Source organism: Gastrolobium bilobum, unplaced genomic scaffold (genome assembly GCF_033153095.1).
Source record: "Gastrolobium bilobum isolate Gb01-03AN ecotype WA unplaced genomic scaffold, APGP_CSIRO_Gbil_v1 utg7986, whole genome shotgun sequence".
Classification (NCBI taxonomy): domain Eukaryota; kingdom Viridiplantae; phylum Streptophyta; class Magnoliopsida; order Fabales; family Fabaceae; genus Gastrolobium; species Gastrolobium bilobum.
In genome coordinates this window covers 524,340-542,705 of record NW_026899159.1, presented here as the reverse complement: position 1 = coordinate 542,705, position 18,366 = coordinate 524,340, and the positions used below count along the sequence as shown (strand labels likewise).

Sequence of the window (18,366 nt, the reverse complement as noted above, 5' to 3'; positions counted from 1 at the left end):
ACAACTAGCCCTTGGGCCAAGGCAAAACGAAAGCATAAGCAGTTCGTCTTTGTCTCAGGCCATTTGATTTTTATTTATTTTTTAAAAAAAGGTTATTGAGTAACCGAAATTGGGGGTGATGCCAAATTAAAATTAAAATAGACTACAAACCGAAAATTAAGACCTTGCTGAAGAAAAGGGTCGGAGTACCCTATGCTTTCATATTTTCGAGTAAAATTGATTTTTATATTATAATAATAATATATAATAATGAAAAATATAAAATAAAATCATATTGAATGAGAGAGTATTTGAAGTTTAGGGGCACGATAATATTCTCCTTTAAAAATTATCTTTTAGATTAAGTTGGCTAATTTTGACGGTTGGTCCAACCCAAGATTTTAGAAGCTTAGGTTAGCTGGAGTGGAGCAATGATTTGAAGGAAGGCGTTACATCATTTACATCCAAGTATCCAACTGCCAACCGAATTGATTGAGCTAGTAAATATCGAGAAAAAAAATTTGAAAGGTTTTTCAATTTTTTTTTTTTTTTTGATAACAAGGTTTTTCAATTTTTGTTCCAACTGAAAGTCGTAGTATATCTCACATTAAAAATATTTACTTTTCCTATAAAAAAAATTAACTTAAAAAACGTTCACATTTAATAGGGGTGTTCATCAACCAATCCAAACCGCGGTGACCGAACCGAAAAATCGATAACCGAATAAACCGAAAACTGAAAAAACCGAAAACCGAAAAAAACTCGCAAATTTTAATTGGATTAGATCAGTTTTTGGATGGGTTGATGAAAATCGATCCAATATATTAATTCTCCTCTATCTACTTGGGTCTTTCCCTAATCGTAGTCCAAAAATTTCTAAACCCAAGATCCATTAACCCATCAATTAAACCCAAGAAAAAATTTAGCCACATCTCATCAACAAAATTTTATCTTTGTAGAGCTTCATATCTCATTGCCCAAAAAAAAACTATATTATAGTTTACTAATGCTTTTGTATTTTGAAAAAAAAAATTACATAGCCAATATGTACAAAAAATGTTATTTGCACAATAATTATGAAATAAATTTTAGGATTTTCAAAAAATCGAAAACCGATCCAATCCAAACCGAAAAAAATTGGATTGGATCGGATCGGATTTGAAAAAAAATCAAACCGAATGGATGATTATATGATCAAACCGAAGTGATTGGATCGGATAATTTTTGCTTTCAAAACCGATCCAATCTAGACCGCGAACACCTGTAACATTTAACTTGCAAGAGATTTTTTTTTTTTACCGCATGACCTCTATTTATTTATTCTTCTACTTATTATCAAATCAAGTCACTAGAGCCAAGTTTGGTAGGCTCGAATAGTCGAATCTATGCTCCCCCCACCAAATCTATGACATTGGTTTCTCACTTTAATTGTTACCCTTGCACGGCCATTATAAAGAGTTAATTCCTGGACATTAATGATATTGGCTTCAATTTTATTCCACTGGGACAGCAATGACATTGGCTTTCATTCAGCTGCATTTATTTATAATCAACCCAAATAATTTAGAGTATTGAGTTGTTCATCCAAAACATTTAAGGCTCGTATCTAACTTCGATTGGGAAAAAAAGAAAGAAGAAGAACCCAATTATTTTTATTTTACTCTTTTATTTTTAATAAAAACTAGAATCTAATAGTATAATGACAATTGGTGTTATTTACTTGAAACTTGTATAAATTGTCTTAAAATAAATTCAAATGAAATTTGAAGGTAATATATTTTTAGATGACAACTTTTCCTTTGTTTATAATGTATTGAATAATCTTACCAAAAACATAATTATTTCAATAATAACTGTATTTAACTTAAAATTTTAAAACATCAAATCATGTCCTTATACTGTTGTTAAAATCGAGATCTCAAGTAAAATCGGAAGGAGATTAAAAAATCGTAATGTAAAAAAATAGTAAAAAATCATAAAAACGTGAAAGCGTTTGAAATATTAGTAAAATAATTTTGATGAAAAAAAAATCGTAAAAACGAAAAATCGTAGTGATAAATCGAGATTTTAACAACAATATATTTATTATAAAAATATTTTTTTGAAACATTTTGTGATCATGATGACTATTTTTATGCCCTCCCCTTGGATTTGGTTCAAATAGATCATCAATCTTAATTAATATTTGGTTACCGCTCGTCAGTCATAAAAAATTAGTTTAAAACAAAGTGTAAATAAAAAAGAAAACAAAAAGTGATTATTACCGTTTATGTATCATAATTAACTTCGTTTGTCATTATTACTTCTTTTTCACTATAAGACACTACATCTGTTTGCCACCAAGTCTAATATAGTATATGCTTTTAAAATCAAACTATTTTTTTTTTTATATATTTCTAAAACGTCAATATCTCTATCATGATATCTTCACCCACCCACCCAACTTTTCTCTTTTAGCTGAGGCTACTGTTATTTTTCCATCAGTTGTTGCTAAAACTTAATGATGAACAAACGTTGTTGGAAGAGTGACTATTGTGAATACTCTTTATACTGTCAATGATTTACTTTATTTATTTCCTCATTTCATTTCATTTCTTTTCATTTTCCCACTTTTTATGTGGATATTTATGATTTCCCTTTTCTGAGAATTTTTAATGAGACAGGGAAAGGTAGAGGAAGCTTTCAAGGTATTGGCTATGAAAGACGAAAATGGCGTCAGAGCCTTAAAAAAGTTCTAGAGAAGATCATGAGATTTGGACGAGTGAAGCCATGAATGGGGTGATTGTAAGAGTGAGCCCAAATGAAAGTGGTTAGGTTTGTGCCAAAAAAAAAAAAAAAAGTGGTTAGGTAGAATAGTAAACATTCCACTATTCGCTTACCGAAAAAAAAAAAATTTCCAATATTCCTTTGCCAAAAATTCTGAAAGATTTTGCTGAAATTATCTCCTAAGTTTACCAACATTCTCCACACATGAAGTTCTTACTAAGATTGGCTTTAAACGAGAGAGAATAGCTTTTTACATGCGGAAGCTTAATAGTGTTAACTTTTGGACCAAACATTTATTTCCCTACGTTAAGCCAAACTACAACTTGAATACAATTTCATCGAAAACAAAATAAAAGGATTAAAATATTGGTTATAATAAATAAGTCGTTGTTAGTAATAAAATAAATAAGGGGGTCGCTCTCAATTTACATTATTTTTAGTAATATAATAAGGCCAAGTTAAATTTATTAAATCGAAATTGTGGTGAACGTAGCTCATGATATATATGGAACATGAAAAAGTGGAGATTTTGTTATAAAAAAAAAAAAAAATTGGAGATTTTCGCCTTAATTGTTTGTTTTTTGAACACGGAGACAATCATACTTAGATCCTGTTTCGATGAGTTTTTTTTCTTCAAAAGCTGCTTTTTTAAAATAAAAAAAAGCACTTCTCCAAAAAAGTCTGTTTGAATGCTTGCTTCTAAAAAAAGCAGAAGTCATAAAAAAAATCAAAAATTTACTTTTTTCGGAAACTAAAATTTTTAACTTTTAAAAAAAGCAGAAATCAAAAGTCAAATATGTTTTAAAAAATTTAAATAACTATAACTTTTATAAAAAGTACTTTAAAATAAAAAAAAATGATAAAAAAAACTTTCTTAAGAAGGTAATACAAAAGAGCCCTTATTCGCAAATCATGCAGTATAAGTGACATTTAGATTTAGTTTAGGTTTGGTATTCTATTTAAAGTGTCATTTTCAGTTGCATGTGCACCTTGTACGTCACTCATTGACAGACATAAGAAAGCGACGTGTATTGTGGCCCATTCAAGATTTTCTCCCGGATTAACGGCAGCCTTATGGTACATTTTTATTTGTTTTCGATCACCTATTAAATCTTAATATCAATATTGTTAAAATCGAGATTTTAATAAAATTAGAAGAGGATTAAAAAAGCGTAAAACATAAAATTATAATGTAAAAAAATTATAAAATTGTTTGGAATATTAGTAAGATTATTTTGATGAAAAAGATCATAAAAACATAAAATTATAATAATAAATAGAGATTTTAATAACAATACTTAAGACATTTCAGATGAGATTTTTTTTTTTTTTTTTTTTTTGAATCATGATTCTTAAGAATATATTAAGAAAGTAAATTTTTCAATAATATTATCAAAAAATATTTGATAAATCAAAATACTTTCAGTAATATTGGTTTAAATTTTCTGATTCTATGATTGATTGTCAATGATTATAGGAATGTAGCAAATTTTACTAAACTAACCTTTGATTAATTTTTGAAAATAAATTTTAATATACCACAAAAGAGTTAAAATATGGCATCGAAGATCAAATCCAAAATTTTCAAACGAATTTGACCGTCACAAACCAGTTTCGTTCTCAAATCGTTCTCAGCCCCTCAAATTACTTTTTTTTTTTTTGCTTTAAATGAGGTTATTTATGTCCTATAAATTATGTAAATATTTTTTCTCCAATGAAAATTCAAGAATATCATCCATCTGATGATATTATTTCACGAGATTCTTATTTACAATTTTAATTTCCATAAATCTTATTGAAAATTTTAAAAATATTTGTACTAAACATGAATAATTAGAATTTCTAATGTGAGTTTTCAGAATATCTAAAATTAATCCCTCCAAAAAACGGTCCCAAATGTTTTGTATATGTTTTGGCGTATAAGGGATAACATCAAACAAATAATCATTACAAAGTCAAATCACAAAATTAGAAAGCTTTGTGTTGCTTCTTTTTCTCTTTTTCATGTTTATACCCCTCTAGTTATCTTTATTTATCAGCACCCTTTAATCTATCCGTTGTATCTAAAACAGTAATATCATTTTCACGTGATGCTAAATATCAGGTAATGATTTACTTTTTGAAAATAACAAGATACAATTTCAAAGTGGCAAACGTGTTCCCACAAAAACTTTAGCTTTAGGCAAGTAGCTAATAAGTCAAGTAACGTACTTGTTGAAGTGTTCCAAAAACAAAAACAAAAACAAATACCATTTTCTTATATTTTTCTTTAGTAAATAAGTAATGTCTCATTGGTTATTTATTATTTATGTAATTTTAAATTTTTTTTGTCATCTCTCATTATCGTTAATTATTTATAAATAATTAAAATTGTCTCACATAACATAGGTATATTAAGAAAGCACAATAAAATTGATTCCTATCCAATTAATGAACCATTTCTTTTTATTTCTATTCAGGGATGAAGCTCCTAGCTAACAACACCTCTGAAGAAAGAAATTTCAGCAGTGTCTTACATTTGGGTTGCATATATATTTATTTATTTATTTCGGTACAAGGTTGCATAATTATTTGCCTGTATATAAAAGTGTAACAATTTGCTTATTTTTTCTACAATGATTAATTTGCTATCATTGAAGACATATGTACATCAACTTGTATAACAATTTGCTTATTTTTTCTTCAATGATTAATCTTGCTATCATTGAAGATATAGGTACATCATCAACTTGTATAATCATTTCAGTGAACACAAAAACAAAAAAAACAAATTCTTTTTTATAACACCAAAGATTAATGTTAAATTCCAAATTTTGTTTTTCTTACTTATTTATTGGAAGTTTAAAGGAGGAAATGTTATCCTATTTTAAAGTCAAGACATGTTCAAGACACTTCTAAAAATGCTTCATCGTCAACATTTTTGTGCGATTGTGTTGTTTAAAACTGCAAAACAAAATATTTGTTTAGACACATTAATTAGACACTTCGCTGATTTCAATTGTTGATACAATAAAATAATAATTTCAGTTTTCAACTGTTATATTATATAGAGCAAATTAATAAAAATACAGGGTGTTTTTATAAGTGTACTGGAATAGGAATAGTGGGGTGTTCAATTCAAGATAGAGATAGATACTTTACTATGTGGATTGAGATAGAACTTCTGGTATAGATGAATGAGGGGGGCATGCATGGTGTTAGCGATGGTGATTTCTGAGTGTAATATCAAGATAATATAAAACTTTATTAATACCACAATATTCATAAAAAATAAAATAAATGTGATAATTTGTATGAGTCAAATTGAACTGAATTTTTTGAAAAATTAAATTGAATTGATTTAAATGTTTGGTTCGGTTTGAAATTGGTTTAGTTCGGTTCGGTTCTTGAACTGATTTCTAAAGACTAGTTCAGTTCGGTTCTTGAATTAATTTTTAAAAACTAGTTCAGTTCAGTTCTTGAATTGATTTTTAAAAATTAGTTCGGTTCTTGAACTGATTCTTTAAAAATCATTTCGTTTTAAGAATTGATTTTTAAAAATCAGTTATTTTATATACAATTCGGTTCAATTCACATTTTAATTCAGTTTTTTTGATTCTTTTGCACCCACTTAATAATCATACATGCATATGCATTATGCCATATATGGTTTCTTAATAAATATGAAGATTGAATGAAAGACTTTTTTTTTTTTTTGTAATAAAATGAAAGACTTTCTCTTTTTGAAGACCCGCTGTATCGTTGTATTAAAATCGTAGACTGTAGTTAATAGATGCTGCTTTGGTATTTAGTTTTTGGTGTTAAGGTTTTACAGTTATATAATTTCAGCTTTTAAGAGAAAGAAGTCTAACAATAATAAAATTGAAGCCCCACCTCTTCCTTATGTAAAGGTCTTCGTAGTTGGTGGTCGGTTGCTCTGAACATGTGTTATGGTTATTCAGATTTTAACTACCCCATCAAATTGCTTGACAAAAACTTTAAGAAAAGCACCGAATTGCTCACTATTTAGCGGGATACTTTATGGTTTTATAAGAGTTATATTATAGGAAAAGTGATTGTGTAATGTTATAGAGATTCGTTTTGCGTGTCTTAATTTTTTTTTTGCTTTAAAAAGTGCAAGTCCCACAAAATATTGTATGTATAGGAAACTTTTTTGTGTCATGTGACATGATAGATGCAAATTCCATAGTTTATTACTTTTATATATATAATGGAAGTGATATATTTACAAATTTTTTGTTTACAAACTACACTATATATTCCTAAAAGTATACTAAGTTACACTATGTATTCTTAGAAGTACATAGTGTAATTTACAAAAATTTATAAAAAAAAATCTATAAACAAATCCTTCCCCTGTATAAAAAAAATCTTTTGATGATCATTCGAAGTTTGATTAAAAAAACTCAAAAAGAAAAAATTAATATATCAAAGTAGGGAAAAATTGGCTATCTGTCAGCACATATATTTAAAAAATGGGGAAAAAGTTTCTAATGTTACTTTAGACAGTTTTGTCTAATGTTCATCAAAACGACGTCGTTTTGGAGTTGAAAAATCAAAAAATTAGAATGATAAAGACTATTATAACCCTGAAATAAATTAAAATTACAAACACACCATGATTTCCTCTCCAAAACGACGTCGTTTCGGTGAACATTAGATAAAGTTATCTAAAGTAACTTTAGAAAAAACGATCCCTTAAAAAATAGTCTCGTTTAAATTAAAAATCTTGTTTAGGGACAACATTATTTACATTAGTATAATTTATTAGATATTTTAAATCATTAAATGTAAATAGATAAATAATTAAAATTTAGTGTGAGACTTTTTATTTTTAACTGATGTAAAATGATCTGCCCTATTCAATTATAGTGTATATATTGCTAAGCAGAGTTTAATTTCATGATTTTTTATATATATTTCAACTAAAATATGGAATTATAATTATAGTGATATTTTTATTATATTTACAGTTTTATTTTTGAATAAAAAATTAATTAGTTTTTTAAAAGTATGCATAAATTCATATTGTTATACTATTATTTATCATTAAAAAAAGAAAATGGATTGTAAGAAATCAAGGTGTGTATTTATTAATTAGTTTTTTTATTTTTATTTTTATATCGTTTCACTGATGGCGCGTCGTGATGAGTCCACATTCAGTCACCCACTCTCGGCCAAAATTCCTCTCATCCCTCAGGCCATTCAATCATACACTCAAATTGTTAAAATATTCAAAAAAAAAAATTGGTAGGTTAAAATATTAATTTTTCGTTTCTCTGGATTAAAATATTCCTTGGTGTGTATATTTTCCAGCTGTTTAATATGTCCATATTTTTCTATTCGATTTTTCTATTTTTCTCTGAATGCATACTCGATAAAAGTCAGTGCAGAGAACAAACAATATATTGTGGACTTACTTACATTAAATATTTTTATTTATATCAAGTGTTTCTAGCATGACTTAAATATAATATCTACATTTGAACTATACGAATCCAAAATGATTCTATTAAGTTGAGATGACCGGCGATTTGTTTATTGTGAGTGAGCAACTAGGTTTATATCTTGATGCAGTTTTAAAGTAAGTTTTTTATATTAATTAATTAATTAAAGTAAAATAAATAAATATTCCAATGACGCAGTTATGAAGTGAGACATTTTTATATACCATAAACTTCTTTTCTCATTAAAAAAAAGAAAGAAAAGAAAATAGCAATGATATACCATAACTTGGATCTAAATCTCAGATTTTTCATTAGTAGGCGATAGATAATCCTGTTATAAATTCCTGTTGAGGTTAGTAATTTATCCTGATATTAGAGAATAAAGTCTTCTTTTATCTTATTTTTTTAACGAACACAAGACTGAATAAATATATTAGTTAAGGAAAAAAGCTAATAAATGTTTTTTAATTAGCTTTTTTCCCCGAACTGCTCCCACAACTTCATACAAGTAAATATTGACAAAAGATTACAGCTAATAAATGTTTTTTTTTTTAACGAACACAAGACTGAATAAATAAATTAGTTAAGGAATTTATTATAAATAAATCCTTTCATAAAAAGTTCCAGTTTCTAAATATACAGGTCTAACAATTTTATTTTATTTTTTTTTTTTTTGGAGATACACGTGAAAGTAAACAAACAAACAACTAAGTTCTTACAAATTTTGTATCGCTTATAATTTTACGATTCAATAGAGCTATTTAACTAACATTAAAATTAGGGGTGTCAATATGGGTTGACACGACACGAATTCGACACGACACGAATACATCAACACGAACACGACACGAATTTTCATTCGTGTCAAAATCTTCAACACTGACACGACACGAATTTTTTGCGGGTTGACACGACACGAATAACACGCAAAATAGGGGACAAAACGGTAATTGACAAAAAATTTAAAAAAATAGATCGAAAATAAATAAAAAATAAAAAAATAATAATAAAAATAATTAAAAAAAAATAATTAAAAATAATATGGGTCGACACGAACACGAATTCATAAACACGAACACGACACGAATTTTTTGCGTGTCATTTTTTCCAACACGAACACGACACGAATTTTTTTACGGGTCAACCCGAACACGAATTTTCGTGTCGTGTCGCGGGTTGACCCGGGTGTCAAAACCCATATTGACACCCCTAATTAAAATACAAGTTTAACATAAACGGATCATCTTGTGTGTAATTTAACATGATCATGTCATGTGAGAGGATTTTAATTAGAGATGACAAAACAGGCTCGGCTCGGCGGACCAACCCGCCCCACCCGTTAAACGGGGCGGGGCGGGCTGAGTTTTTCAACCCATCTGAAAAGCTGGACGAGTTCATTTTTTGACGGGTTGATGGCGAGCCGAAGCGGGTCAGTGTAAAATAGGCTCGGGCTGGCAGGCCATCCCGTCCAACCTGCCAAACGGGACGGGGCGAGCAGAGTTTTTCAGCCCACCTTCAAAAGCGGGACAGGGCGGAGCGGACTGCTCACTTTGTCATCCTAATTTTAACCATTAATAATTAAATCAACGGTGATGATTGTGTAATTTCTTATCTTTATATTTTTTCTCTCCTCCCTTATCACCATTAACTCACTCATATATTATTATAATTATCCCACATAACATGATCATGTTAATTAGCACATAAAAACATCTATTCCTGAGATAACACTTCAACCACACAAAAAGTTGAAGTCAATCTATTTGATAAGATCAGATTGCGTTATGTCAGAGTTAATCTTATATTCAAGTTGAAGTAATATCTATTTAAAGAATGTGAAAATATACTGCGGTTATATTTAAAAATTACATCAATTCGTATATTCATGAGAAAAATATTTGTTATTTTCAAAGATATATAATTATATTTTGGGAGAGATTATAATTATTATATCTTGCTATTAAATCTTAACCATTAATTTTCATCAATTTAATAATTGTAATTTATTAGGTCATACTTATTAATTAATTATTAATTTCTAATAAATTGTAACTATTAGATTAACGAAAATCAACTGTTAAGATTTAGTAGTAAGAGATAATAAGAAAAAAGAGATAATAATTATAACCTTATAACTTCTCCCATGTATCTTTTTAAGTGAGAGAAAAATACAAAATAATATTTTTTTATTTAAAATTTAAATTAAAAAGACCACTCACTCTTTTTCCACTGATTTCCATTGCTTACTTTTTTCTATCATTTGAAATACACAACTCCACGTCAGATAAACATCGAATCCATTTAAAATTTCATTTCTGTTAATTGTTTTTATCGATATATTATCTATAAAAATTATAACTTGGTCTAACTTACATTTCGGATATCGGAATATAATAACTTCTTGACAGCAACAACACAGGTTTCAGATTTCATAAAATAAACGCAAACAAAAATTTTCTTATTTTAAAATAAATTATTACAAAGTTGAATGTCATACTTTGGACATTTCATCATTTTCAACTGTAAACTTTTATTTTATTTTTAAATAGTAGTGATGATAACGTGGTACAATTATGCAACAACAAAATATGGAAGCTAAACTGGAAGCAAATCAAAGCCAGAACAACGCATACCAGGTAGTTGAGGAGGAGCGCAAAACGTAATGCGATAAATAAATTTTCTAAATCTCAAATTCATATTAAGTTACGTGATAATCTCAATTAATATTTAATTTATCTAAAACAATTTAATAATTATTTTCGTTTTTTTTTTTATCTCTCTACACGTAATCCAAAACTGTTAAATCAATCGCAGTTTTGAGGAGGGGTGTTTCAAGTCCGAGTAGGAGAGTCGGTGGACGACACCATCTCTTTTTCTCTTTCTATTCTCTTCAGTTTCCACATCGCCGATCCCGCCGTTTCTCCGGCCACCTTCCGGCAGTGCCGCCGCTGGGAATGCCACCGTCGACAGCCACTCCTCATCAGGTACGCTGTCTATGCGCGTCTTGTCTTGCTTTTTCTGCTTCTCTGCGCCTTTTTTCAGCAAATTCCTTTTTTCGCCTCGATCTCGCTGTTCTCGAATCTTCTGCTTTTTCCTCTTTCGCAGCTTTTTGGCCACCGGCAATTTTTCGAACTGATATTCCGCTTTCGTGATTTCCTTCTTCCTTAGCTGTTTGGGATTCGAGAAGAATGTCAGTCTGTTATCAATTGAACCTTTGGGCCTTTGATCACTGTATTGTGTGTGTTTCTATTCTTTTTCCAAATCTGAACTGAACTGAACCAACGATTTTTTTATTTTTGAGTTGATTTGATTATTCGTGTCATTTCGCTGCTATCTTTGAACAATCTGGGTTGTTGTACTTCGGGAAAGTGTTGTCTGTGTTACCTTCTCACTCTCTCTTCTGCGCTTGTTAATGTTTCTGGGTAGCTCAACTGATAATACTGAGGTTTGACATTGAAATTTACTGTGCAAGTTCACACTGAATCAGTTCTACAGAGCTTGTTCTTGTTGTTCTCTAAGTATCCTTATATTCCTGCCTGTGTTAATTGCATTGGTGTTCATTTACTGTTTGGATCTTGTGTCTTTCGGTGCTTCTGTTGATTGGTTCTTCTTCTTTTAATGTGTTTGGTTATGTATGTATGTATTTTTTTATTTTTTTTGCCTCGTTTATGTCCCCATCGTTTGGGTGATGTTGTTTATGTGTGCATTTTATTGCTATTCAGATCTCCCCAACCAACCCAGATGTTATGTACTTGTGTATGAGGATTAATCTCGGAGCTTTGTGTGCGCAGCTGTTGAAATGAATGGGGTGCAGAACAGAAGGGTTCACAATGTTGAGAAACCTTTTCCAGGATGCTTGGGAAGAATGGTAAACCTCTTTGATTTAACTGCTGGAGTAAATGGAAACAAGCTACTCACGGACAAGCCACATCATGATGGTCGTCTCTATCTCTCTTTGTTTACTCTTTTTTATTTGTTTGCCTCATTGCCCTTGGAAGATGATCTTGCTTAGTCCATGATTGACTCTTTATTTGGAATGTTTATGCACTTACGTTCAAATTAGTTTGTGGTTTTGGTAGAGAGTGGTGGGTTGAGGTGATGATGAAGAGGAAACATAGAAAATTGTATAATTTGTAGTATTTTTTAATACCCTATTTTCCTTGTGGTTTTTATTTGGAGCTTATTTCTTTTGGGTTTTCGTTGACTGAGTTTTGGATAGAAACCTTTCTCTTGGTGATCTGTCTGGTTTTAAATGTCCTGGAGCATCATGAAACCCAGCTGGAGGTTTCTCTAAATTGTCATTTGCTTTTATCTATTTCCAAGTTGTATGCAATAATTGTACTTTTGATTTCTGCCTTTGACATTTTGCTTTGCCATTATATTATCCAGTCTTAATCTCACGAAATTTTACCTCACTTGCAGCATCTTCAGTTTCAAGAAGTCAATCAGATGTTGCGAGGATCATGAGTCCTCCATTTGGTGATCATGTAGAGGATAAGCTGGTAATTTGGAGAGGATTATTCGTTATTGTCATTAAAGCTAATTGGTTGAAATTCAAAAAGAAAAGATAAATGATGTGATATAGTCATGTGGAATGTTCTTTTCTTTTTTAATTTATTAGATGCTTTGCTGTACTTTTTTTATTTATTTTCCATTTTCATGGACTTTGCAGATTGTTTCTGACTCAATGAGAGCATCTTCAAAGAAGAAAATAAACGGAACACCCATCAAGATGCTCATAGACCAAGAAATGTCCAAAGAAGTTGTTTCCAAGCACAATCCACCGAATGTAGTAGCAAAATTAATGGGACTTGAAGCCATCCCATTGGGAGAGCCTAATTTAGCTGTGGAGGGAAGCCAAAGAGGAGTTTATTCTCAACATATGTGTGGTCATTCAGGGACACCATTCAAACATTGGCAGCTGGAAGATAGGTTTATGGACAAGGAAATGCTTCATGAAGTTCATCCAATCACAGAACAGATTGCTTATAAAGATATTTATGATATATGGCTGCGGTCACAGAGAACAAGCAATCTAAGAGACAAGACACCAGAGAGAGAAAAGTGGACTGAAGATGTTAATGGGAAAAAAATGGCTCTCATTCACCAGAAATTTTTGGAAGCAAAACGTCTATCTACGGATGAGAGACTGCGCCAGTCCAAGGAGTTTGACGATGCCTTGGAAGTTTTAAGCTCCAATAATGATCTATTAATCAGGTTATTGGATTCTCAAAATCTTTATGAACTTCAGTCTACTCCACTAGCTGAGACAAAGCGTATTACTGTTCTTAAACCTTCAAAGATGGCTGACAATGAAAAATCTGGTGGAAAGGGGAAAAAGAACGACAAGCAGATCAAGAAACCAGCAAATGTTGGGGCTGCATGGGAGAAAAATAGCCCTGTGTACTCTCCAGCCAGTCAGAAAGTTGATGAGTTCCCAGTTCAACCTACTCGAATAGTGGTATTGAAGCCTACCTCTGTGAAGACACATGAGATTAAGGCTGTGGGTTCTCCAACGATGTCATCACCTCAAAATCTGCAAATTGGAAATTTGTTTCAGGGACCTGAAGATGATGGTGCACTGGAATCGAGAAAAGTGGCCACAGAACTTACACAGAAAATGCATGAAAACATAATTCATCAAAGAGATGAAACTTTGTATTCTTCAGTATTTTCCAATGGCTATATTGGTGATGCGAGTTCATTCAACAAATCAGACCATGAGTATACTGCTGGAAATTTTAGTGATTTGGAAGTTATGTCACCATCTCCAAGGCATTCTTGGGATTACATCAATCGCTGTGGCAGTCCTTTTTCTTCGTCATCCTTCAGTCGTGCATCCGGGTCTCCTGAGTCATCAGTATGCAGAGAGGCCAAGAAACGACTTTCTGAAAGATGGGCCATGATGGCATCAAGTAAGGGTCCTCAGGAACAAAGGCATATGCGGAGAAGCTCTACCTTGGGTGAGATGCTTGCTCTTTCAGATATAAAGAAATCTGTAATATCTGAGGTTGAGGGTATTAATAAAGAACAAGAACCAAGTGAATCTGTTTCCTACAGTCGAAATTTATATGAAGAAGTACATGTTGATGGTTCTCCTAAAAACCTCCTCAGGTCAAAATCTGTCCCTGTATCTTCTACTGTCTATGAAAGTGGGCTCAATGTTGAAGTTTGTGATAACGATGCTGGCAAAGCACATGACTCCAAGGAACTGACAAAGTCAAAGAGTATGAAATCATCATTTAAAGGGAAAGTTACGAGTTTTTTATTCTCAAGGAATAAGAAATCAACCAAGGAAAAATCTTGTCTATCTCAAATAAAAGATGAGTCCCAATCTTCTGTTGCTGAAACATCAGTATCTCCAGTAAATTCAACTGGAGACATTAGGGATGATGTGTCTCAAAGCTTCAACAGTGGCTCCTTTGGAGAGTGTTCTCTTCCATCTCTATATGAATCATCAGGCAAAACTTTATCAGATTCTGTCTCTAACGAACAAGGCGTAATATCTCTGGAGGTAATAGCTACTATTCTACATATTTCGATGTACTTTTTTATGGTGCATTATGCAAATTTTCTTTCGTTTGCTGTTGGCTACTTAAGGTCACTCCTTAACGCCCTCTAAATCTCACACCTTCTCAGTCCCTTGGCCCCCTCTCTCCTTCAAAAGAAGGGAAAGAAGAATCGAAACGAACAGAAATACAGAAAGGAAAAACTGTACGAGTATAGATTGCTACTTCTAAACTTTAATGTTGTTGAGTTGTAGTGCTGGCTTTTTTTTAATCTGTATCAAGTTCTTGGTTGGTAACATGATAAAAACAGTCTTTAACTGTGGAATCCTAAGTATTTCTTCATGATCCAGAGGTAACTTTGTGCCTTCTCTAACTTGCTAATTAAATTAGTCCCTTGAAACTTGTGCTGCTGTAGAGGTGCTTGCGTGAATTGTAGGCTGCATGGTGTGCTGTTAAGGAAATTGGATGATATGGTGGTAGGTTCTATCTAAGCAAACCAATTCGTTTGACAAATTGTTTGGGATTTTCTTAATGTTTTGGAATCGGGAAACAAATGAAAACATACCTGGTTATAAACATCATTGGTTCCTGATTACTACTTGATAAATAATAGAACTAACTTTTCTCAGTCAGCCAAGACTTATTACAGTAAAGCTCAACTTCTTTTATTTCTTGTTATCATTGATTATGGAATGATAAACTGAATGCCATATTATATACTGGGATCACATAAGTAAAATCTTTTTTCTGTACTGGAAATTGGTAAATAAACTGGAGGATTCTGAGACAGTTTTGTTAATTTTCACAGCCCGGGTTGACTCTGTCAAAGCCACCGGTACCAGGGATTTCAAGCGAAAACCAGGATCAGCCGAGTCCAATCTCAGTTTTAGAACCTCCATTTGAAGATGATAATGCAGCTCATGAGTCCTTGGACCGTATGAAGGGCGGTCAGCTGGGTAATGCTTAGGCCTTTCTCTCTCTCTCTATCCCTGTTCCTGCTAGGAAATTCTTAAATGATAATCATTGTTATCTTTATTGGTTTATTACCTGACTGCCATTTATTCTGTAGGATCACGGGTGTCTCTGAAGTCTAACTTAATTGACAAATCACCACCTATAGAATCAATAGCTCGGACCCTCTCATGGGATGATTCTTGTGCAGAGGTGGCAAGTCAGTACCCATTAAAGCCTTCGTTGGTTTCCTTAGACACCAAGGTAGAGGATCAAGACTGGCTTGTCTTAGTCGAGAAACTACTATCAGTTGCTGAACTTGATGATCAAGTGCAATCTAACTCGTTTTACTCTAGATGGCATTCCCTTGAAAGCCCATTGGATCCATCATTGAGGGATAAATATGCCAATCTCAATGACAAGGAAACTCAGCCTCTCCATGAAGCCAAGCGAAGGCAGAGAAGATCTAATCAGAAGCTTGTATTCGATTGTGTCAATGTTGCACTAATAGAAACCACTGGTTATGGATCAGAGAATTACTTAATGGCCATGTTGTGGAGTGGGGGCCACAGCAGGCTCCAAGTCACAGAGGGTGCACCTCCCCCATTGGTGGACCTCATCATGGCCCAAATGAAGGAGTTAATATCTGGTGGGATAAGATCTGTTTGGGGGCATTGTGGGGACAGCAACAGCCTGGTGGTGGAGAGTGTTGTCAGGAAAGAGGTTGTGGGGAAAGGGTGGGTTGAGCTTATGCAATTGGAGATGGATCTTTTGGTGAAGGAAGTAGAGGGGAAGTTGCTAGAAGAACTTGTGGAGGATGCGGTGGTTGATTTGACAGGCAGGGCCTAAATGGTTGAATCCCTGATGTGTCTTTCCTCTTTGTTTTTTAATGTTGTAACTCTATTATTGTTGTATTCGATTATCAACGCATGGCCCTACTTCCCTAATTTCATTAAAAGTTGCTAAAAGAATTGTTTCAATTTATAGTTATTTTATATTAATGTAGCTGTAATTTATTAATTACCTGAAACAAAGAATAAAAAGAATTATACGGATTATAAGAATTATAAATTGGTTTCCTTTTTTATCTCCGGGGGAAAAGTGAATAATTTTTATAAGTAAGAATGACTAGCTGAAATCTGGATAGGTCAGAAGGTTGTTAGTGTTACGTCGAAAGATGCTACCATCTCGAACTTAACCCAGAAAAGTAAATTCAGGTGTTGCAAATGGCAACCCTAAAAATATGATGACAGCGAAAAGAACAGCAAAAGCAGATCGATACATTGTAATACGTGTATAAAGTAATTCAGTTCTGACAGTAGAACAATATAGTAAATACATAATCGGTCTTGAGTACTCAATCATCAATATCTGAACGCCGAGTGTGTATTTGGTCACATAACATTGTCATAGACTGTCTCAGAAGGTACAAATGTAGCTAGGTGACCCAGTACTTCAGTTGGGTGTTGGAAATGAGTAGGTGATAGAAAGATTTTAATTTAATTTTTGATACACCCAAAATTTCGAATTAATTTTACAGGTGATTCAAAAAATCGAATCCATAAAAATACCGAAGTGGTTCAATTCGTTCTAAAAAAACAATTAGGATCGATAAAAAAAAAATGCAGCCATAGCTGTGGTACAACACCATCTGTACAACTTGTATGGAACATGGACCCACCCTAACCCCAAAAGAGAGGAACAGTTCAATTCTCTATTTCCTGTCTGGCTCCCATTAAATCATGAATCATGATGAATGAATAGATTAGATTCACGAGTCACAAGGCCAGAATGATGATGGCTTTTTCGCAACCTTACGGTCACGATTCTAATTACCAAAATATAGAGAACAAAGCCGAATGAGAGCATGTTCAATTCATGCACAACTATAGTATACCAGTACTTAGGTTACAAAAACATAGCACCGACACTCTCAATGCAGCGTGCCCTTTACCTAGTAGTTGTCTCCTATTGTCACTAAATGAAAGCCTAAATTACTTTCCTCGGTTTTATATTTTGTTTTCAAACTATAACAGAAGAGACTTTGAGTGACAAAATTTAAGGGACGATTTTGTGCAATTTATTATTTGATTTTATATTTTTTAAAATACATGAAACGTTTGTGTAATACAACAAAATAAAATTAAAATGAAAGCCTAAATTACTTTCCTCGGTTTTATATTTTGTTTTCAAACTATAACAGAAGAGACTTTGAGTGACAAAATTTAAGGGACGATTTTGTGCAATTTATTATTTGATTTTATATTTTTTAAAATACATGAAACGTTTGTGTAATACAACAAAATAAAATTAAAATACAAGGAAATTGTAACTAGTTTAACTCATAGTGTTATGTATCTGTCTACTTGGATTCCTATCTTCTTTCCTAGCTATAATTTAATTTGAGATTCTCCTACAACACATGTAGTGTCGCATATACTAGGAAAAGTATGTGGTCCAAGAACGACTCACAAGTTGAAACAAGTATCTCCTCCATTTATTTATTATTTCTTCTGGTTTTTTGAACCCGTTTGAGGTTCATAAATGTGTTTCAAAAAAGGTGAAGTATGTCAATTTACGAGTGTTTACAATGACAATTGTAAAGACCAAGGCACTGTAAAAGTTTCTCATGGTGCTGTATATCAAAAGGGGAGTGTGTGTAGATGGCTAAAGTGACTCTCCATTGTAGTAAAGTAATAGTATGAAAGGTGAAT

General features: G+C 31.9%; 1 protein-coding gene across 2 annotated transcripts; it reads left to right on the top strand.

Moving 5' to 3' along the window:
* The first annotated feature begins 11,043 nt into the window (after window positions 1-11,043).
* On the top strand, window positions 11,044-16,609 carry LOC133287781 (uncharacterized). Of its 2 annotated transcripts, none has more exons than XM_061485453.1 (6): window positions 11,044-11,176; window positions 11,915-12,130; window positions 12,615-12,694; window positions 12,865-14,706; window positions 15,510-15,657; window positions 15,771-16,609. In XM_061485453.1, the coding sequence occupies exons 2-6, from the start codon at window positions 11,992-11,994 to the stop codon at window positions 16,499-16,501; spliced, it is 2,940 nt and encodes a 979-aa protein (XP_061341437.1). In that variant the 5' UTR covers window positions 11,044-11,176; window positions 11,915-11,991; the 3' UTR covers window positions 16,502-16,609. The 2 variants fall into 2 exon arrangements, with proteins under 2 accessions (XP_061341437.1, XP_061341438.1); XM_061485454.1 differs by having other exon boundaries at window positions 11,056-11,176; window positions 11,984-12,130.
* Window positions 16,610-18,366: the final 1,757 nt, after the last annotated feature.